The sequence below is a fragment of the Sorex fumeus genome, unplaced genomic scaffold, assembly GCF_029834395.1.
Source record: "Sorex fumeus unplaced genomic scaffold, SorFum_2.1 ptg000051l, whole genome shotgun sequence".
NCBI lineage: Eukaryota > Metazoa > Chordata > Mammalia > Eulipotyphla > Soricidae > Sorex > Sorex fumeus.
The window spans coordinates 13,010,733-13,033,399 of NW_026606108.1; the positions used below are offsets into that span (position 1 = coordinate 13,010,733).

The window sequence follows — 22,667 nt, forward strand, 5'->3', positions numbered from 1 at the left end:
TTGTCCTCCTCTGCTTCCTAGCATCCTGGGATGTGATCTAAGGTTAGGGAGATTATTCCTGAAAACTTATTTCATAAGGTGAATTGAAGTGGATGAAATCTAGTAGAGAACAACTGCATGCACCATTAGTGAGTGCCACACTCAGTAACACATGATGGGAAGTTTCTCCTGTTCTTTAAAGGAGCTCTTTTAATGCTTCTTACAAAAGTAGTTTTAAGGTTATGAATTCCGTAAGCTCTTCCTGTATATTTCATGAAGCTCTGTATAGTTTCTTCAAACCTGAATGGCAATCAAGCTGGATAGAGTATTCTTTTATTTATTTTTTCGGGTCACACCCGGTGATGCACAGGGGTTACTCCTGGTTCTGCACTCAGGAATTACTCCTGGTGGTGCTCAGGGGACCATATGGGATGCTGGGAATCTAACCTGGGTCGGCTGCATGCAAGGCAAATGCCCTACCCGCTGTGTGCTATTGCTCCAGCCCCTGGATAGAGCATTCTTGGTGAAGTGTTCATTTCGTTGAGTTTTTGCACTCTATCCTTCCATATTCTTCTGGCTCATAGTGTCTCATTTGATAGATCTGCTGTGTATCTAATAGACTTTCCTTTGCATGTAAGTTTCTTTTTTGATCTTTCTGCATTTAAAATTCTATCTCTGATGTGTGCTGTGAGCGATGATGTGGCCCCTCTGCTTGCTGCTCGACCAGCCCAGGGGAGGCTGGCCTCAGGCTGACATCACTGGGCCTATTCCAGAAAGGGAGGCAGAACCCCTACCTCCCAGGTGGGCCCCAGCAGCCTCCAACACCCTCCTGCACCATATGAAGGATCCACACCACAGCTCCTGCTTGACCTTTAAAGTCAACTTTAAAATTGAGGGACTGAGGCTCACAGGGGGTGTGCATGTGGCTGGGTGTGCACGTTGTCTGAGGGAGCCAGAATCTGAATCTAGGTCTTCTATTGCAAATCTTTAGTCACTGTGATAGAAGCTCTTTTTCTACAGGACCAAAATCCCTGAACCACTATGTGACACAGTTACCAAACTGATACGAATCCTTCCATCGACCAGGACAAGATTTTAAAGCCTTTGAAACATGTGCCAGATACAGATGCTGTACTGTAAGCACATGACTGAAGAAGGAAAACTCAGTGCTCTATGATGTACTGAGGCAGTACCTCAGTCAGTAAACCAAGAGTTCTTCAGTTTAAGAGCAGATTATTTTCTTTTTTTTTCTTTTTGGGTCACACCTGGAGATGCTCAGGGGTTACTCCTGGCTTTGCGCTCAGAAATTACTCCTGGCAGTGCTCAGGGGACCATATGGGATGCTGGGAATCGAACCCGGGTCAGCTGCGTGCAAGGCAAACACCCTACCCACTGTGCTATCACTCCAGCCCGGAGCAGATTATTTTCTAATGTAAAAATGATATGAAATTCCAATTTGTTTCTATAGCATTAGTGAACAGAGCCAGACATGAGATTCATCCCTATGGATTTTTTGCAGACTAGATTAGCAGTGAATGGTCACAGAAAAGCCTAAAATATTTATACTAGACAGTGTGTGCTGACCCCACTCTAAGGAATCAGTGACCAGCCATTCATTCTATGTGAATTTACCAACTGCATATTAAAGCAGAAATCCTGATTTTTTTTTCATTTGTTCAGTTTGAGCATCAGCATGATTTTAATCCTCCCTGCAGCACTATTACATCTGACAATGGACTAAAATAAAGCTCACAGGCACAAAAACAAATTGGGAAGCTGCGCCCTCTAGTGGCTACTCTAATCACTGCTCTACTTTCTTATGCTTGTGAAAAACCAGTGAGGATTTTGGTCAGGACTTGGTATTATGTTGATACAGCAAGAACGTTGTCACATTTCTAAGATGATGATTCTAATATATTTTGTTTTGGGGACACACTGGAAATTCTCAGGGCTTGTTCTTGGCTCAGTATTCATGAATCACCCCTGGCATTGCTCAGGGGGACAATGCACGTTGCCAAGGATGGGACCTAGGTCCACCACATGCGAGGAAAGCATCCTATCTACTGTACTACAGACCCAGCACCCGCTCGATGGTCTAATTTGAAGAGTAGAAAACTTTGAACAGCTCAGCTGAGTTTAAAAGGTGATGATAACAAAATGATAGAATATACTATTGGGTATTATAATAGGAAGAGTTTTGGAACATCTTGGGAAAAAAGGAACTTTCAAGACACCAATTACCATTTATACTATTGGGAAAACTTGCTGACATTCTTGCACTTCCCTGAACATGAAAGATTCTTGTTCTATTCACTTTGATAAGTTTTTGATCTTGGGGGGAGTTATTTTCCTGTTGATTAACCCCCTTGTATAAAGGGGTTAGACAAATCTCTAAGGGTTTTCACAACCCTTACAGACCAAAATTATGTCTTTTTTTAAAAAAGATTTTACCTTAAATTGTGATTGAAGTCCTGTAATTTATAATAAAGATGGCTTCCCATGTAAAAAATTCCAATACCACACCCATCACCAAGGCACCCACTTCCTTCACTGAGGTTCCAGTGCCCTTTCACTTTGAACTCCAATCCTCCCTTTGCTGCTACCTTGCTGTGCTATGTCTTTAAGTTATCGGTAGTTGGGCACTCGGGTATTTCTATACCTTGGCTATTGAACTAAGTGCTGCAATGAACCAAGTGTGCATCTATCTTTAGTGTTTTTGGGGTAGATGCTCGTAAGTGGTGTTGCTGGGATGTACGGGAGTTCTGTTTCTATTTTTTCTTTTAATCTCTGTATTAAAGGCCCTCCCGTTGATCGTCGATTTGCTTGAGCGGGCCCAGTAACGTCTCCATTGGAGACTTTGTTGTTACTGTGTCTGGCATATCCAATACTCTCGGTAGCTTGCCGGGCTCTCCGAGAGGGGCGGAGGAATCGAACTCGGGTCGGCCATGTTGGCCGCTTGTAAGGCGAACGCCCTACCCGCTGTGCTATCTTTCCAGAGACTGAACCAAATGACATTCCCACCAATGGTAAATTTTTTTTTCATCTTTCACACCACAACCCTAACATGAGCTTTTTCCATGTTTTGTCCACAACTGGCGATGTTCAGGGCTGACTCCTCGCTATGCACTCAGCAATCACTGAATAAACCCAGGGCAGCCACCAGTCAAGGAGTGTCCTACCTGTTATATTGTCTCTCTGACCCTCTTTCCATTTTTTGGTAAGTGCCATTCTCACTGGCATGATTTTACTCAATGTCACTTATTTTCTTTATGAGTAACAAGCACTTTTTCAGTCTACTAGCCATCCACATGTCTTCTTGAAAAATGGTTTGTCTCTTTACCCATTTTTGGATATGGTAATTGGATGTTTTGTTGCTGAGTTTTGTGAGTGCTTTATCTATCTTGGATATTAGCTCTCTATTTGGCGATAGCACAGCGGGTGGGGCGTTCACCTTACAAGCGGCCAACATGGCCGACCCGAGTTCGATTCCTCCGCCCCTCTCGGAGAGCCTGGCAAGCTACCGAGAGTATTCGATATGCCAGACACAGTAACAACAAAGTCTCCAATGGAGACGTTACTGGGTCCGCTCGAGCAAATCGACGATCAACGGGAGGGCCTTTACCTTTACCTTTTTACCTTTGGTCTATTGCGTGCAAATATTTTTTCCCCTTTAGTAAAGTATCTTTTTATTATGTCTGTTTGGAAGAGTAAAAATTTCTTCCATAGATTTGCCACTTAAGAAATTTACTAAGGTTATTCAGCTAGAAGTGGCAACACCATTCCAGGCCAGTGTTGATCTCAAGTTATTTTGTTCTTGACAGTGAACACCGTGGTTCTGAGGTATTACTGTGACTGCCACTGCAGGGCAATTTCTCTTGGAAGACGATATAGGGCATCTCTGGATGACTGGGTATTTGGGAAATTTTGCTGTGCTTGGTACTCTGTCAAACAGGATTATTTGAGTTAAGAAGGCATGAATGAGGAACTGGATTACAGTGGAATCTTACTTCGACAGATTAAGAATTCCTTTTCTGTGCAGTATCTGCTTTTTTTTCCTTTTGAGTGACTGAGGTTCAAGGCAAACAAGTCTTTTTTTAATAAACTTTTATTTTCATATTCAAGGTAATGCATGTACACAATTGATGTGGAAATAAATAACTAGAAATGCTTTTAGAAACTTTTCCATTTCTCCCTCAAACTCAATTTTTTAAGTCATGAGTCTTTTTAATTTGACTTTAAGAAATATGGCAACTATAATACTGAAAGAAAAGGGAAGCACAATTTGTACAGAAACATGTAGCTGTCTGATTACAGAGTTTAAGTGGTGTCTTAATAGTAAAACAAAACAACAAAAAAAAGCACACAAGACAAACACTCTTCAATAGATTTACTCAAACAATTCTGCTCACTGAGAAGAAAAAAGGCACAGATTTAAGAGATTTAAGAGGAGAATAGTGATTAAGAATATTGTAAATGGGGCTCAGCCAAAAAGTCTGGGGGTGGAAAATGAACTCTTTCCAATTATTTGCCTTCATTAAAATGAGTTTTTAAATTAAGTTGTATAAACATATGATATAAAGTTGGTATGTAAGAGCTGTCTTTGTATATTTCCTCTATGTACAAATATTTGTATACAACTTCAACATTCCTTATGTATTTCCTGTATATCAAACATTCAGCGCTCCCCAAATGCATACCCCTGTGGAGCTCTGGAAGCTGGAGGGCCCCAGTGGCTTTCAGTCAGAATGGCTGGGAAGCAGGAAAGTCCAATCAAATATAGTCATCTTCAACTGGCTCTCCATTGACATCACAATAGTGGATAAAAATCGCCACTACTCGCTGAAACACACCTTTCTTCATCTGTCGCATCTCTGAAATTTCTTCCCCTATTGTTTCCATACAGATGTCTGCTGACAGCTGCCCTTTCCTTCGAGGAGCATAGATGGTGCCTTGGAAGAGGGGGAGACAGGAATGATCATTAGAATCATCTGGAAGATCACTCTGATTAAATGGGTCCTTGAGACACACCTATATATCATAATGCAATACAACTGAGAGAATATGAAACGGTCATGATGAGGTTCGCTCTCAGTTCAGTAAGATAGCACATATGGTATCTAAGACAGCATTCATCATTAACAGGCTCATGGGGAAAATGCACCAGGGCTAACTCGAGTACATGCATAAATTTATCTCTTCTTTTTTGTTTCTGGACTACAGTCAGCAGTGCTCAGGGCTTACACCTGGCTCTGTGCTCAAGGATCACTCCTGATGGTGCTCAGGGGACCATACGGAGTACCAGGAATTGAACCCAGGTCTGCTGCATGCAGAGTAAGCATCGTAGGCACCGTACTATCGCTCCCATTTCTTCAAATTTTAAAAAGCTTCTTACAAATAGGTACGAAGTCTGCTAACAATGAAAATTCCTTCAAGTTTCCCCTTAAAGATGGGAAGAGATAGCTCAATAGGCTGTCTCACATTGTTTGTATGCAAGAGGCTGGTTCAATCCCAGGAAGCCCATGGTACCCTGAGATGCTGTTATGACCTGGGGAAGGAACCCTATTTAGAACTGGGTATGACTACAAGACCAAAATAAACAAACTTTCCCTCTAAATATCTATGCCAAATGTAAGTTCTCATAGGTTACCTCACAAAATGCATTAGGATAATCACTATAACGAAACAACTTTGAAATAAAATAGGTGACCAAATCTTCAAAAAGGCATAATACAATTACAAGCATGCAGCAATGTAAGAAAATGCATTGGAAGGAACCTTCCCATCCACCTTCACCATGGGGCAACTGATCAGCTAAATTAAACATTTGTAGCTATTTCTCATAAGGAGAGAAGCAAATAACAAAAAGCAAATGAAACGTTAATATAAGGAGCAATTTTAGAGTTATACTATTCCTGTCACACAAAATATTAAATATCTAGAACACTAGAATATACTAAAAATGGAGAATCCAAAATCAATTCAGGTAATAATTACTTTCTTCATCATCTTCAAAGTCATATCTGGCAAAGCTATTGGGCTCTGCTGCTCGTAGTGATCTTAGCCAGGGAAAGTCCGAGATCATAGAATACGGGGCTCCATCCACAACACCTATAAGAAGAGAGGTTAATGACCTATGGCGTTACCGTGATGACAAACACTACGATCATTCTGAAATATAAAATGAACTTTCAAGCACACGGAGACAAAAAATGTAGATTCCAGCTCTAGTTCTGCCACTGTCATGTGACCTTGTTCATCCTCTCCTTCTGCTAAGCCTGTTTTCCTCTCACTATACATAAAAATGAAGTCAAGTTAGGTGCCCTTTCAAGGCCCTCCCAACTCTTTGAAAAGCAAGTTTCAATCTTTACTTTTATGCATCGATACTGATTAATTTAGGTATGGTAAAAATGCACAGGGAGAGAATTATTTATCTGGTCCTTACATATTTAAGGATGTAGATATTTAAATCACCCGTAGATTTGATAAACTTACAGTTTCTTCCATCTCATCCTCCATCCCATCTTCCCTACGAAATGTCTTAACTTATAGCTAACCATCCAACACTGGGGGCTGTTAAATGATAGTACAGTGGATCTAGGGCACTTGGCGGACGCAGGTTTGATCCCCAGCACCCGAGATAGTCCCTGGAGCACTGCAAGAGTGACTCCTGAGTGCATAGCCAGGCGTGAGTCCTGAGATCCTCCAGGTATGGCCCCCCAAAAACAAAAAATAATAATCTTTAACACTTTGTAAATGCTCACCTTCTAGAGTATAGATTTCTCTGCCCCAGGGATACTTGGGGTACTTCTTTAAGTCGTCTTCACTTCGTGTGGCTTCAGGGAAGAATTCATACTTTATGAGCTCTCTGGAGACAATAGAAAAATGAAGTAAAAATTACAAAGTGATTCTGGTGCATGAAGGATAGAAACTTACCAAACTACGTAAGGGTTAGATTCCACTGATGATCTCAAAGTATTATCTACCAAACAGAAGTAACATATACTTCACTATCCTCCCGTTGTTCATGGATTTGCTCGAGCGGGCCCAGTAACGTCTCCATTGGAGACTTTGTTGTTACTGTGTCTGGCATATCGAATACTCTCGGTAGCTTGCCGGGCTCTCCGAGAGGGGTGGAGGAATCGAACTCGGGTTGGCCATATTGGCTGTGTGCAAGGCCAATGCCCTACCACTGTGCTATCGCTCCAGCCCCTGAGAATATATATCTAGTAAAATTAAAATTACTTTTGTCACCATCTTTTAAAACCATACTAGACCAAGAAAGGCATTCTCTAGGCAAATGTCTTGTATGTGGATGACGTTTAATATGCTTACATAACAAATCACATAGTCTTTGCTATGGCCTAAGGCTGTGAGGAATAAAATTAAAAACAGTCTGTTTTGCGATTTTCCTGAAGTCTGAATATGAAAAGGTACAAATGTTATTCATGCTTTAAAGTTTAAGTTTTGGGACCTCAAGAAGTTGCGTGTATGCTTTGTACGATTCCGGTTTTGGTTCCTAGCCACATGTGGTCAGCCGGGAGCAATTCCAAGCATAAGACAGAGGGAAGCCTAAAAACCAAAGCCAAAACCAGAGGGCCAGAGGGATGGCCCAATGGGCTATGTGCATGTTCTGCATGCAGGATGCCCTAGTTTGATACCCCACAGTGCATTGTCTCCCAAGAACCACAGAGCCAGTAGTCCCTAAGCACTGCCAGATGTGGACCAAAATTTTTTTTTAAAGTTTGCTGCCATTTCCCTTAGTTTTCCTATTTCAGAAAGACACTGAAAACAATCTGGAAGTGCTAAATTTAGAATATGTTTCAGGAAGTCCTCACTAGGGGAAACAAAAGTAAAGATTCTCAGGGGGATCCAGATTACTTACTGATTGATGTTTGCAATTGTGTCCATCCAGCTGCGAATCCTCACTTTGTTCCGGACATTGGGAGGGTTACTGAATTCATGGATAATACAGATATGATAAGGGTACGGTCCACTAAATAACTTCTGCTCCAATGTTAGTGTGTCCACCTATAGACAAAATCAGAGAAGGCTCAGAACAAGGGAAGAAAACAGTTTAGAAAACACTCTTCTCCAGTATGAAGAATCCTTTCTTGGGCCTTCACAGTTTAGAATCTCCAGATGACTGAAAGTCAAATAGTTCACTTAACCCTGAAAACACTGACTACCATAATAGGAGTAAGGGTTAAGCAAATACTTCTGATTAGTCTATGATTTACATCTATTGGTACCAAATGCACATTAAACCAGAGATTCTGGATTCAGGTTAACTATTCCCAGGAATCAGTCTACTTCCAAATATTCACTTTAGTGATTTAAATACGGACTGCATTATAAGTGGACCAGAGCTTGTCCCTAGACAGATGCCAGTTCCTTACTCACTTGTACTCTCTGCTGTTCACAATTTAATCTCAGCGAATGTCTTCCTATGGAACCCCTGTGCAGTCAACCTCCCCAGAGAAGGCAAATTTCTCAAGGGAAGGAGAAAAAAATGGTGCAACTTTCAGTCCCAGAAAAATTCTAGGCACCCAATCAACAGTTTGTTATAATGATGGTTTTACAAACACTGTCTCGAAAGGCTGCTGAGTATTTCCTCTATAGTTCATTTTGACATCAAGTACAATCTCACATAACTGTCACTTGTCATAATAAGGACAACGAGAGCCATAATGGCTGTCACTGCGATTGCTTACTACATCTTCCCAACTGTTCTAGCATTTCACATATACTAATTTAACCATCGCAGTAACTAGGTTTCTATTCTTTTAATTTGACATATGAAGAAACTGAGGGAGAGAAGAAGTGTAATCTGTTAGAGGTCGATGAATGAACCGGCAGTTAGTTTCAAACCAGAGTCTGTACTCTTAACTACAGGCAAGTTCTACTGAGCACAAAATTTGTTGAATAAGAACTTCTCTCATCATACAAGCTGCAAAAAACTAGCAAAGCATCATCCAGTAGAGACACAACTTAAAAAGATTGGCAGAGTATTTTTTATTTTAAAAAAGTGTCAGCGATGATTCAATAAATAAAATTATAAAAAATGAAAAAAAAAAGTAAAGTGGAGTTCATGCACAATTCAATCAGCTAATCAGTGGCTGAATAAATAGCAGTACTCCTACATTTAAAAAAAATAAATAAAAAAGTGTCAGAACCTCAAGGATTATCAAACTATCAGGCAGAACAAATGAGTAAATGCCAAACTCAAAAGCAAACAAAATAAATTACTGCGATATGTTTAGCATCAGAGAGGCGCAATGTATTACCTGCTGCATTGGGCGTAGGTATATGATGCGGTTTCTCTCAGGAGGCATCCTTAGTATTTGATCTAGTACCTGGTCCATATTCAGTTTCTTACACTGTGCATAGTCAAATCGATTTACAATTGGAGCATTTTCTACTTTTAAATGTTTCAGTACTCTGCACCTGGTAGCTACAAAATAGAAACAAAGGTGTTATAAATAATTCACACAAAATAATGAGGCAAGGGAGAGATTATTTAAAATCATGTTTTGAGGACTGATTCCATTTCTACCAACATAAATCTGCAGACACTGATAACACTGTAAGTCACAGTTAATGTATTACTTGAAAATAAAATTCTTTTCTGTTCAAAACAACGTAGTCTCCATCATGCTAGAAGGACATTAAGGTACTTTTTATTATTTAAGATTTTACTAGCAAGAAACCTAAGTCCCAGAAAACGACTTATCTAAACCACTAAGGAAATATCCAATAAAAATTAATGATAGTCACTACTAAAAGATATACTTTTATGTTCAACAGTCAAGTAAGCCACCCACATATTACCTTAGATTCTCCTATAGGAAATGAACACAACTGACTTTAATTCCTATCACAAGCATAAAACAGAAACTTGATAAAAAGACCTTATGAACATTTGTATATTTTGGTCTCAAAATTTTTTTTTTATAATCCAATTTGGTAATCACTAGCCACAGGTAAAGGGTAAAGGTAAGGTAAAGGCCCTCCCGTTGATCGTGATTTGCTCGAGCGGGGCCAGTAACGTCTCCATTGGAGACTTTGTTGTTACTGTGTCTGGCATATCGAATACTCTCGGTAGCTTGCCGGGCTCTCCGAGAGGGGCGGAGGAATGGAACTCGGGTCGGCCATGTTGGCCGCTTGTAAGGCGAACGCCCTACCGCTGTGCTATCGCTCCAGCCACAGGTAGTTAAAAAAAAAATCCCAACTACTTTAAATGTAATAAGGTGAACAATTCTGTTCTCTAGAAAACAGCCACATTGTTCACTGCTCAACGCTCATCTGTGGGCAGGGGCTTCATTAAGCAATGCAGAGGACAGAACAGTTCCGACACTTCATAAAGTTCTAATTGAAAGTTCTGTTTTGAAATACTCAATATTCTACTGACTTCAACATGTATATTATGAAATTATAGAGGTCATGGTGACACAGTGTATATCTATAATGACATCCTAACCTCAGTAAAGTATCCTCATTTCCCGCTTTTTTCCTTTGGAGATCAAGTATGAGATTCTCAGAAATCAGGGGCAAAGCAGAACTCTGACAGACTCTTAATAACTTAAGGCTAGGCTGGGTCCTAGTCCTTTTGCTTTAGAAGAAAACTCCAATAGGATGTGGTGACAGATATTTTAAACTCTTTTGGTTGGAACTGAGTGAAGGGTCACCCCTTAAGGGGAAATATGAGTCTAGGTCTGGGATCCCTAAGTCTGGAGTTTTCTAGAAATCAGAAAAGAAGTAGTATTCCAATTTTAGTTTTCTCTCTGATTTCTAGGGTTCTCCTAGTTTGACAAAATGTTAGATAAAAAAACGGTCTTTACAACTGCCAGAATCACAGGTGTGAACAGAAAAAAACAAACAAACAAAAAAACCCCTTTACACTTTCCCTTTACACTTTCCCAGTTTTCACTAGAGATAAGAGTCTGTACTATGTGCACGCACAATGTACGGACATATATGTATCAGTGCATTTACCTTGTTAGGTTAAATGACTTATAAGATGAATACAATTATTCATATTTTAAATATCAGAAAAATAAACAAAATAATACATTCTGCTCAATTCAAGTAGACAGTCTCAGTGCCATAATTTTTATATGGAGAGTTATCAAAAATAGATTTTTAAGTAAAATGTGAGAAAATAGATTCTGTGCAGGACAAACTACCAATTTAAAATTTGGTAAGTGCATACAACGTGATACAAAGTCTTTACAGGGTGTTAACATACTTTGCCAGATTAAGTAACAAATATCATTTGGAAAGACAAGTGGAAAGACTATTCTAGAAGGCTAATTTAAAAGACCCAAGTCTCTGCACGAGGAAACTCACAAATTCTATGGAATTGCTAAGAAGTACACACAACAAGGAGGTAATTATAAATTATCCAACAGATTTTTATGTTATTGTTGGGGTCACACCCAGCAGGAACTAGGTACATGGCTACTCCCAGCTGTGCTTGAGGACCATGTAGCAGTACTAGGAAGAGAATCAAAGATTCCCACATCCAAGGCATCTGCTCTACCATCCATCCCTAGTCCCCAATGATTCATTAAAAAAAAAAACAAAACAAAAAACATACATTTATGAGTCTGCCATTCCTTTAATTCATTTATGATTGCTTTTGGATGATATAGTCATAAATACATACCATGGATGAACATCATCTTGGGACAGTCTTTTAACACTAGATCTGTGATTCCACAATTGGTCATAGTGACTCCAACAAGATTTTTAGATTTTAATACAAGGACCTACAAGGAGAAAAAAACTTAGAGGAAAATTTTAAGCTTAATTTTTTGGTACAACTAAAATGCAGTTATTATCAATTTTCTTTTCACAGAAATAAAAGTTTAGCCCCTCTAGGAACTTCATTGTCTTGAAAGGTAACTAAGGGCTTTTTCCTCACCTGCACGTGGTCATCCTCAATCACAGGATCACTGGTACTGGTGGATTTATCGGCTGTCCGCTTCCGTTTCATAGCATGACGCGACTTTGTTTTGGCGACTTCTAGAAGAAGAGGAAAACCCCAATTTTGGCCTTGTTTTTTTTTTTTTTTTACTTTTAACAGAACACATTTGATTGTAATGTATAAACTACACCAATGGAAATCACACACATATAAGTTGATTTCCATAGGAATGCAATCTGAGGGCTATTTTCAACTGGCTATTCAAAACCAAGATTACCTTCCATGATCTCAAATATTTACACTAAACACTGCATTCTTTTATTCCTTTTAATAACTAAGCTGTTTCAACAATCTAACATTCCAGCCTAAGTATGTATACCTGTAAGTTAAAGCTGCCATTTTCCTGCAAAACAACTTCATGTTACTAACAACTGCCATGAATGTCTGATATCTGGAGTTAGGCTTAGTCTAGCCTATTCTCAATTTTATTCCATTCTAATCCCCAGTGCCTTTTTTGTTTGTTTTGTATTGCTGGCCAGTTCTGCTGGTCCTATCCCATCTGTACCATTGCTCTGGCCCCAATGTCAGTAATTTTTAAGCAATACAAAAGCATCTTCTGTCCAGAATATCTTTTCTGACTTCACTTCTTTAAAATTTACTTATCCCTAAAAGGTCCAGCTCTAACAACATCTGCTTGAATGGTTAATCTGGATCCCCAAACATAATACAGGGTTTATTGTAACTCTTTATATGTTATTTTTTTCTTTCTTCATTTAAAGTTGGCAACTTCATTTGCAAGTGAAATATATGCTGTCATGTCCTTCTTTTAGGAACTTTTTATAGGATATTTTGATTTGTGTGCTGTTTTAGTCTCTAATCTCTTAATCATCAAGCATATAAGTAGCTATCTGATTATCTGGTTAGTCTACATTTAACAGTGCTTTTATGATAATGCTTTTTTGTTCAGAAATCTTGTCTTGCTTGTCCTAGAGTTACAGAGGGGTTTCAAAGGCCCTAATAACCAGGCCCTTTGTGATACCTTCATGACTTTCTTTGAAGAACTATATCACTGTACACACCATACCAGTTTTCTCTTCAGTGTCTCACCTTAATCTCTACTTTATTTTTTTTTTTGTCTTGGAGAGCCCGGCAAGCTACTGAGAGTATCTCACACACACGGCAAAGTCTGGCAAGCTACCTGTGATGTATTCAGTATGCCAAACACAGTAACAGCAAGTCTCAAGATGGAGACGTTACTGGGCCCGCTCGAGCTAATCGATGAATAACGGGAGGGCAGTACTACAGTGCAGTGCTACATTTAAAGTTTACTTAATGCAAAACAGTTCATCTTTGTATTGATGTCATCCATTTCAATGAGCTAAAATAAACATTTGTTGAATGAACTGGCACTCAATATTTATTAAGTAAATGGTGCCTAACAGATTCAGAAATTCAAAAATAAAATATTTACTGAATGCTTATTGTGTGCCAGGCATTTTGCCAAAGGTTTTATTTGAACTATCTAATGTAATCCTAATAATAGCTCCCTGAGATAGATTTACTGTATTACTTATCTTACAAATTAGGTACAGACACAGTGAGACAAATAGCTTGCCAGTGTCTAAGTGGTTGTGACCAAAAAGTCAACAACCCATCAGGCAATCTAGTGCCACACTACACAAGAAAACCTGAACTCTTTCATCTGTCAAACCCTGGTTAGTAAAGGCCTAAATAAAACAAGACATCATGAACTATAGCTGACCATCTACTCTTCCGATTCACTTCACCTGGTAATTCTCGAATTTAGATGAAAAGAAAAAATAAGGGTGGGAAGAAGGTATAAGTACTGCAAAAGCCCAGGGCTAGAACCACAGTACAGTGCGTTGAGTGCTTGCCTTGCACTCATCCAATTTAGGTTCAATCCTTGGCACCCCATATGGTTCCCTGAGCACTATGAGGTGATTTCTCGGTGCATAACCAGAAGTTATGTCCTGAACACTGCCAGGTGTAGTCCGCAGACAGAAATAAACAAACAAACAAAACCCCAAAGAAATGGGCTCAGATGGGAACTTCCTTATTTTTTTTATACACCCAGAATCCTTTTTATTGAACACTGAAATTTTACTATGCAAAATAATATGATTACTCAAAACTACTCATTAAACTTTCTCTAAGGACCCTTATGCCAAACCACACCCTGGAGAATTCTGAAGGGAACCCATGGAAAACTTTCTTCCACAGGGCTTGAGTGACAGTAGTGGGGTAGGGTGTTCGCTTTGTACGATGCTGACCCAGGTTTGATCCCCGAACACCACGACAGTCCCCCATGCCTGCTAGGAGTGATCCCTGAGTGCAGAGTCAGGAGAGGCTCGCACTGCTGGATGTGCCCCCCCAAACCAACCAACCCCTCCAAAATAGCAAAGAAAGTTTTCTTCCACTGTTACTGTCACAGATGACTATCAACACATCTGCTATAATCAATATTAGGTTCAATATTAGGTTCTGGTTCCCTTTCTCAGGAATCAGGACAAAGCTGAAAACAAACAGAAAACAGATGTTTCTATTCTTTCATGACAACATTCAAGTAAGAATCTTCTAGTCTTTTCTTTTAAATCACCTGACTTCGCACGCTAGCACGCGCGCGTTTGTGTGTTGTGTGTATGGGCCACACCTGGCTCTACATCAGGCTCAAGGAATGATGTAGAATGCCAAGATTGAACCCTGGTTTGGTACATGTACAGCAAGTACTTTACCCCCTGTATTATACCTCTGGTCCCTATTGCCTGATTTTCAAACTTCCACTTCTGTGGACTGCATTTGCCCCTTCCCTTTTCAACCAATCAGAGTATTAAATTCGAGGTTAAATTTCCTACTCTGCATAATATACAAACTGTTGCTTATTTTCTATGGAGAGTTGTAAAACTTGATTACATTTTATAGGTAGATACCTGAAAAAGGCTACCCATAGTAAAATAAAATAAAAATTTTCTTATTTTCTTATGTTGCTCTCTGTTTAGGGGTAATTCTTAGTCATTTCACACATCCACTAGCATCAACCTACCTCATAAGATGGATCCTACCACTTACTAACTTCATAATTATTCACTGAGCCCCAAACCAAGTAAGATACTATGTTAGAAGGTGGGACTATAATGATGAACAAACAGACAATGTCCCTGCCCTCATGGAGCTCATAGTATACTGCAAAGATAGGACAAAACATAGAGTGCAATATGAGGCAATAAACATTAGTTGAAAGAGGCTACTGAAACAGAGAAGCTCAAAAACCCAGTCCTGAGGTGTAAGGGAAAAAAGGTTGTTAGCATTTTTGACAACTGCAGAGTAAATCTAAATGTTGGTCTCTCACCCAATTTTGTTTGTTTGCTTTTTGGGTCACACCCGGCAATGCACAGGGGTTACTCCTGGCTCTGCACTCAGGAATCACTCCTGGCTGTGCCCAGGGGACTTATGGGATGCTGGGAATCGAACCCGGGTCGGCTGCGTGCAAGGCAAACATCCTACCCGCTGTGCTATCTCTCCAGCTCCCTCGCCCAATTATTTTTTTTTTCGCCCAATTATTTTTTATAAAATTTATTTACAAAGTATTACACAACAAGGATAAGAAATTTATGTGTTTATTCCCAAGGTAGGACCTCATAAGACAAATAACTACATTAACTTATATAAAGCTATAAATAGAAAACCAAATAAAAACCCAAGTGCTTTCTTTAAAAAAAAAAAAAATCTGGAATGATTCTGTTACTCTGCAAGATAGTACTTATCCCCTTTAAACTTTCAAAGTAAAATGGCCAAGAGAAAGCAAAATATGCCATATGTAAAACACCAGGTTATAAATCACTCAAAAAAGAGACCCAGAATCAGTACCTTGACACCTGTTCAGAAAAGATGTTATTTAAAGTAAACAGACATTTGCATCATGTTTAAGAATATTAGGAAATAATCTGTCTCATAAAGACACATTGGCAACATATAGCAATTTTTCCAAACGGATTAAAAAAAAACCACTTAATAATGTGTAAATAACTAGATGAAAAACGTTTTCACCTAATTATTAAATTTAAGAGTTTTAGTCATGAAACAAGTCAGAAGGACATGGTAAAGAAGACAGCAGAATAGAAGGCAAAGAGGAAGCCAAAATACCTTTTTATATGAAGGTTCTACATTAAAAACCAAATACCCCTAACAGAGAAACTCTACTAGAGACAGAAGACAAAACTGGATATAGAACTATCCTCAAAAAGGAAGAGTTCTACTATAAAGATGATATCATTCTAGTCAATTATTGTCAAAGTTTGACAAAATAAAAGATACAACTATAAAAATGATAAATACATGACTAGACAAGAAAACTTTAAAAAATAATTATAAAAGGAAACAGAACAGACTGCTCAGAGATAAACCTGAGTAAGGCAGACAGTAAAAAGAGCAAACATTTTCTGAAATGTCAACAGGATGGCTGTCAATAAAAAAGCACTGAAACAACATGGTGACAATCTGAAATAAAAAGTTATCATGGCCAGGAACTAAAACAAGACTAGATTAATGAGCCAAAGAATGAGAAAATGTGAACAACTCTCTGAACCACGCACAGTATTTGAACAACAGCATAAAAATAATTATATAGGTTAACATGTTGATCTGAGTTTATATATATGAAAACCTGAGCAACAAAAATGCTAAAATGAGGAGTTTCTCTTTAACAAGTAGTTTCAACTCAGGACAATGAATGTGGTGACGGGGCATAACAATCTGAGGCATGTTAGTGCCAATGAACGATATGCTTCAAAATTGTCAAAAGTAAATTGCATGTTATTTTACAAAATAAAATAAAATCCAGGCTAGAAAAGTATCTTCATCAAACGAGATTTTAACTAATGCCAAATTACAATGTAATTTTACTCTGAGTTTATGCTACTATATGATAGTAAGAGTATCACATAATGAAGGTCTATTTATTTTATAAAGCCTTGTTTCTGGTAGTTTAATTACATTTTAAAAAATGTACCAATTCTTGTATTCTAGACTGTTAAGATTTTAAAATTGAGAAAGAACTGAACTGTTATTCATTATTAGGCACTGATGACTTAATATAGTTGGGAGGAGATAATTTTAAAAATAAGGTAAAAATACAAACAATTAAGATTTTTAAAAAGTGCACACGCCCACATTTATACATATCAACAAAATTACATACATATATTTTACCAGTATCAATTCATTCAAACAATTCTCAGCTAACTACTTACCTGTTTAACTCCTGAAAAACCTCACAGGAAGCAAAAATAGACTTCAGAAAAAAATTAAAATGACCAGTACTACAGACAAAAGGGTATATCTCCCACACATGTTCCCACAACCCCAGTAACCTCAGGACCTTACCTGGTAACTAAGATTTACAACTTCACTAAATTAAGACTTCAGTAGTGAGAGGTTGGGAGTGGAATTAATTAATGGGACTTAGACATTGGAATCAATATTGTCAATATTGCCTTAAATATAGTTGTAATTTTCTTTAACACATGGTTGAGTTTTTCTGTGCGGATCTTTTATAAGCTGTTTTATAATCCCCCCACCCCCACCCCCATTCCCACCCCCCACTGCTGAAAATTAGTTCAAAAGCTTTAAGAGTCACAAACCTCCCACGTCAGATTCTATTTGCCAAATGGGCTTTGCGCACGCAACCTTACGGAATGAGCGAACGCCCATCTCCGTCCTAACCTGCAGGTGCTAACCCTGGGAGCATTGTCATACCTGACTCGGATACCAGCAGTACATGGGAGAGTCTGCTCCTGGCCCTTGTTAGGGGCCTCCGAGGGAAGTCTTCATGAGACTGCACGTCACAGTGCTCAGGCTGGGAGCTCCCCCTCCTGTCCTCACCTGTAGCCCCAGAGCCATTCCCATTAGTCCTCTCATCATGTGCTGGGCCTGAAGACCCCCCTTGTGGTAGAGTCCTAAAGGAAAAGGCGGATCTCGTACCATCCGGGCCATTCACAACACAGGCTCGGCTGGTTGAAGGACGTTCCTCATCAGAACACCTGCTAGTTCTCCTTTGGGATTCCTGGGGCCTGTGACAGCAGCATCTGGGGCAGACAGAACTCTCTGCATCTCCCTCCTCCATGGCCTCAGAGTCCTCTGACCCACCGGGGGAGCAGACACACTGCCTGGACACATCCACTTCTGGAGGGCTAGGCTCCGAGGAGCCGCCGCTGTTCACCGTCCTTACAAAGTCGGGGCTTTGAGAAGCAGCGCTGTGTGAGCTGGAGGCGGCGGTGCTGCTGCAGCTGGGATAAACATCCTTGTTTTTTTTCTTTTCAGGAATATCCCTAGCTGCTTTCATATCGGCTTTGATCTGCTCACTGGTGACCTGACAGCCTTTCTCACAGCTGCTTTCCTCGAGGGGAAACTGCTTCGACTGGCCCATTTGATGGGAGTTGTACCTCTTTCGAAGTGGAGTCTTGCCTTTTCCACTTACTGCTTACAGAAAAAGAAGAACGGCCCGAGGAAAAGAAAAGATTTCAGTACAAATTCTGGACAAAAGGGCAAGAGCAAATCTGGAACAGGAAACAATGCAAACTGATGTCCTAGCACATAATGGTGACCACATCCCTCAGCCGCTCAGCATGTTTCTAGTCTCCTTGGTGCCTACCTGGTGTGTGCGTCTTAGCTTGGCCTTCCAGGCTCTCCATTTTCACCTGCTGTGTACACATTCTACAGTCCAACCAAAACTTCCTAAATACCTGCCTTACTATCTTGGCCTCTGCTCAAACCTCTTCTACACCCCCCACCCCAAATCCCTGAAGCAATTTTATCTTTGTTTCTGATTAGACCTTCCATAAGAGGGGAGGTCCTCAAGAAAGAGAAAGAAATTATGCCTTCACAGCCCCGGGGCACAATCAGAATCAATGACTATATGAAGGAATATGTCAACAAATAAGGCCTTGTCTGGCTCACAGATCTAGTTCCTAAATTCAGAAACTGAAATTTTCTAGGAAACAGGTTAATTTTGGGTTTTCCTACATAGTTTTCAGTTTCCATAAGATATCAGATTTTCTTACAAGGCATAAAATAGGAATTAAGTGGTCAGTTTATGATTAGTGAATTATTTCAAGTCTAAAGAACTGAGCTTTCCATACTCAGGTTCAGTGTAAAACATACACTGAACATTCAAACATACTAGGGAATAAGATACCAAAGGACTGACAAGTAGACAAATTAAAAAACATCAAATTTGGGGTCAGAGTGATTTGGATAGGACATTTGCTTGCACGCATCCAACATGGGTTTGATCCTTGGCAACCCATATTATGGTCCTCCCAGCACCACCGGGAGTAATCCCTGAGCTTTGCCAGTGTGATCCAAAAAAGTCCCAAAAATAAAAACAAAATTTAAAAAAAAAAAAATCACTTTTTTTTTTTTTTGCACAAGTAGTTAAGTAAAAGGTTCTGAAAAAGCAGAAGAAAGATAAGGAAGAATCTAAAAGCTAAGAGATTTATAATTTCCTCATGAGGCAAATGGCAGAAGGCTGTTGACCATATTTTAGGCAGGTAAGGGATTATAGGAAGTATTTTGGGACTCCCTCGAGCACCACATTGACCACCAACATTTATTAAGTACACTGAAGAGATGATCAATGGGGACAGGGTTGTTTTCTTGTTCCTCTGATCATTCCTCACTCTAGACTCAAGTCTCTGACTAATCTTATACCCTGATTCCACAATTTCTTCTGCAGACCTGCGATTCTTGTGTATGCCCGTCCACTGAGAGATGATTCCAGTGTTTTTATTGTCCTACACCTGCTCTCAACAGTGCCACTAGATTCCCTCCCGTTTTGCTTGGCCTTTCTTGATTTCTGTGACATTCCGTAAGGAATATGTAGCTGTACCACAAGATGTGGCAGCAATACATAAGTAAAGGCCAAGTGTCAGTTTCCAGGATGCCTCTCACTAATAGGACACTAATAAGATATAATCTCTCACCTGACAATTCTCGGGACTGCCCTGAATCACCAGATTTTCCTTCACGCTCAGAATAACGGCGAGCACCATTCTTAGGAATCCAGACTTCTTGGAGTTCTAGACTGTCTTCCTCATCATCACTCTCTGAATCGTGAACAGTAATTGGGGTTGGTTTTACTACACGCTGAAGACCACTGGGTCCTAGAGGGGGGAAAAAACCCACCAGTCTATCATTAACTTTATCATCAAGAAAGGTTTTCCTGAGATCTAGGCTCTAGAGATGTTTTGGCTATAGTAGCCTCCCTTATCGCTTGTTTGAAATGATTACGTACTTGGACAGTGTGAAAGACTTTAACTCTAAAGCATTATGTGAACACTGTGGACACCATGTCAACCATTGATGGATACTCTCAAGGTCAAATTAAAAGGTCTGGACCTCAGAGTCACATATATGGTCGTGACCATTTAAAAAACAAGCTAGGTATTTCCTTCCCCAAGTTTGCAAATGTCTGAGTGAAGGTAAGCAAATAAAGATAAATGTGAGAAACCTATGGCAGTCCGGTGAGCACTCTCTGCACTCTTTAGCTAACAGTATCATTTTACTGCAATTCACAATATAAGTGCTACAACTAGCATGATACTGGGACAGGTGTTCGAGGCCACTTCTAGGGATGCTCAGTGCAGCACTGCAAGCCTGAGGAACTGGTGCTCAAGCCCAGCCCGATGGTAGGTATGTGTTCTGCCATTTGAGCCATCTTCCCTACCCAGTTAATGTGTCCTTGAAAGATTAGTTGTATAGTATAGGTTATTGGGTTTTTGTGTTTCTATTTAAAAAATAGAAGAGAAAAAATGCTTTCTTTGTAATACATCTTATAAACCTTCAACTTTTATGATTGTCTTTAATGATTAGTATTTGATCCAGTAAAATGAAAGGTATAAGGAACCATGCCTGTCACATTGTAAATTGCCTGGCAGAGTAGAAATTCCTTAAGTATTTGCTGAATTAGTGACGGTATCTGTAAGACACTTAAAACAAATTTAGTTAATGATATTTTCAATTCAATGGGAAAGTAGCATTCCAACAGATCAGCAGTGAGAAAATGTGTTCTGACTTTTGTTCCTGGATCCTGAGCTCAATAATTTTGAGAAAATTTCTAAATATTAGTTTCTCCCTCTGTAAAAAGAAGCGCTTTATTAGATAACCTTGAAGGTCCTTATGATTTTGTATTCTAATGGCAGAAACTAGATCTTGGTCTTTACTAAACCAGCACAAGCTCTCTACTGCTCATTTTTATTCCCAAATGAAGGGAGAACATAAGCACAGTATGTTTCCAAGTACAACTCAGTGCTGGGAGGGGTCCTCGGCCTCCTGAGTATTGTTTGTGGGACCCCAAAATACAATACAAAACAAAAATCATGCAGTAAGGAAGAATATGTAGAATATAGGTACTATAATACAATAATATTGTAGAAGAAATATTATTCTGTTATGAATGTAACAGATCAAGTAGCAAGTTTTAAAAAAAAATTATCCTCAGTGTTTTCTTCTCTTCCTTAGAGCCAAACTTGAGTTTTCAGAACCAAGAATGTGTGAAGTCATATAAATTTTACCTGCTTGTTCCTCATCAACATCCACAGGAATAACTGCCTGGCTCTGAGCTGGGTTCCCAAGACTTCCCTCGGCTACTTCTCCATCTTCTTGCACCATGTCTTCCATTTCATTCAATGCTTCAAAGAAAAATAAACACAGTCAAGGTAAAACCAAGAGTTTTTAACCACTCCACAATGGCAGATAAAACTGTGTTACCTCTGAGGCATGAACCCATGACAGGGCCCACTCTGCAAAATAGCATGTAAAGTGCTCATCACAAGGACATTAACAATCAGCAACTGATTTATCCACAGAGAAAATCACAAAGAGGAAAAGACCATTTGGTGGGGAAAGGCTGTTTTTATAAGACAGATGAAAGAAGACAGAAATAAGGAGAGAGAAAAGTAAGGAGAGAGACAGTTGAAAGAAAAGAGCGCAGTGTTTCTTCTGCAAAGTATTATCTGGGAAGGCTACACTAAGGAAACTTTCCATCTCCTACTAAACTATTTGCTGCAAGGAAGTATGAGCCAGTTGCTATGATCATCTGATCAATGAGCTGTTACATGTCTTTGTGGGCAGGAAAATTGTTTTTCGGCAATGGAAAGGCAGTGGAAAGCCAGGATTATTAACAAATACACTAAATAAATATTCCATGTTTAACACCCTAATATTATTAGTCAAGTGTTTTACCTGCATCAGTCTTTACTACAGTAAAAGTGCCCGTCAATAATTTTATTTATATTATTCCTAAGGATAAGCCCTATGTGCAATTTCACATCGGTAAGCCTCAGTTTACTTTTTCTTAAGAAAAAGAAAATGCTCCCTTTTAGTAGAGTACCCCATTGCCTGCACTGTCCTCCCGTTGTTCATCGATCTGCTCGAGTGGGCCCAGTAACGTCTCCATTGTGAGTCTTGTTGTTACTGTGTTTGGCATATCGAATACGCCACAGGGCACTTGCCAGGCTTTGTCGTGTAGGCGAGATACTCTTGGTAGCTTGCCAGGCTCTCTGAGAGGGGCGAAGGAATCGAATCCAGCTCGGCCAGGCCTGCTGCGTGCAAGGCAAACCTACCACTGTGCCATTGCTCTGGTAGAGTACCCCAAACAAAACAATAATTGACTTTGCTAGCTTTTGATCTGATTAAATCCAAGACCCTAAAAATCACATTATTCAGTCCTAAATCATGAAATTCAATG

At 39.5% G+C, this 22,667-nt stretch overlaps 1 protein-coding gene across 3 annotated transcripts in view; it reads right to left on the bottom strand.

Moving 5' to 3' along the window:
• Positions 1-4,039: 4,039 nt before the first annotated feature.
• Positions 4,040-22,667, bottom strand: part of FBXO38 (F-box protein 38) — a 45,859-nt gene continuing 27,231 nt past the window's right edge. The window contains exons 13-22 of one of the 3 annotated variants that reach the window (XM_056124512.1): positions 21,493-21,609; positions 19,903-20,082; positions 17,903-18,397; positions 11,903-12,003; positions 11,645-11,747; positions 9,264-9,430; positions 7,862-8,007; positions 6,741-6,844; positions 5,974-6,087; positions 4,040-4,928 (exon numbers count right to left, since the gene is read on the bottom strand). In XM_056124512.1, coding sequence (XP_055980487.1) covers positions 4,750-4,928; positions 5,974-6,087; positions 6,741-6,844; positions 7,862-8,007; positions 9,264-9,430; positions 11,645-11,747; positions 11,903-12,003; positions 17,903-18,397; positions 19,903-20,082; positions 21,493-21,609 — 1,706 coding nt within the window. In that variant the 3' untranslated portion in view covers positions 4,040-4,749. Of the gene's footprint in view, positions 4,929-5,973; positions 6,088-6,740; positions 6,845-7,861; positions 8,008-9,263; positions 9,431-11,644; positions 11,748-11,902; positions 12,004-17,677; positions 18,398-19,902; positions 20,083-21,492; positions 21,610-22,667 lie in introns of all 3 variants that reach the window. The other 2 variants (XM_056124511.1, XM_056124513.1) reach the window with 2 other exon arrangements.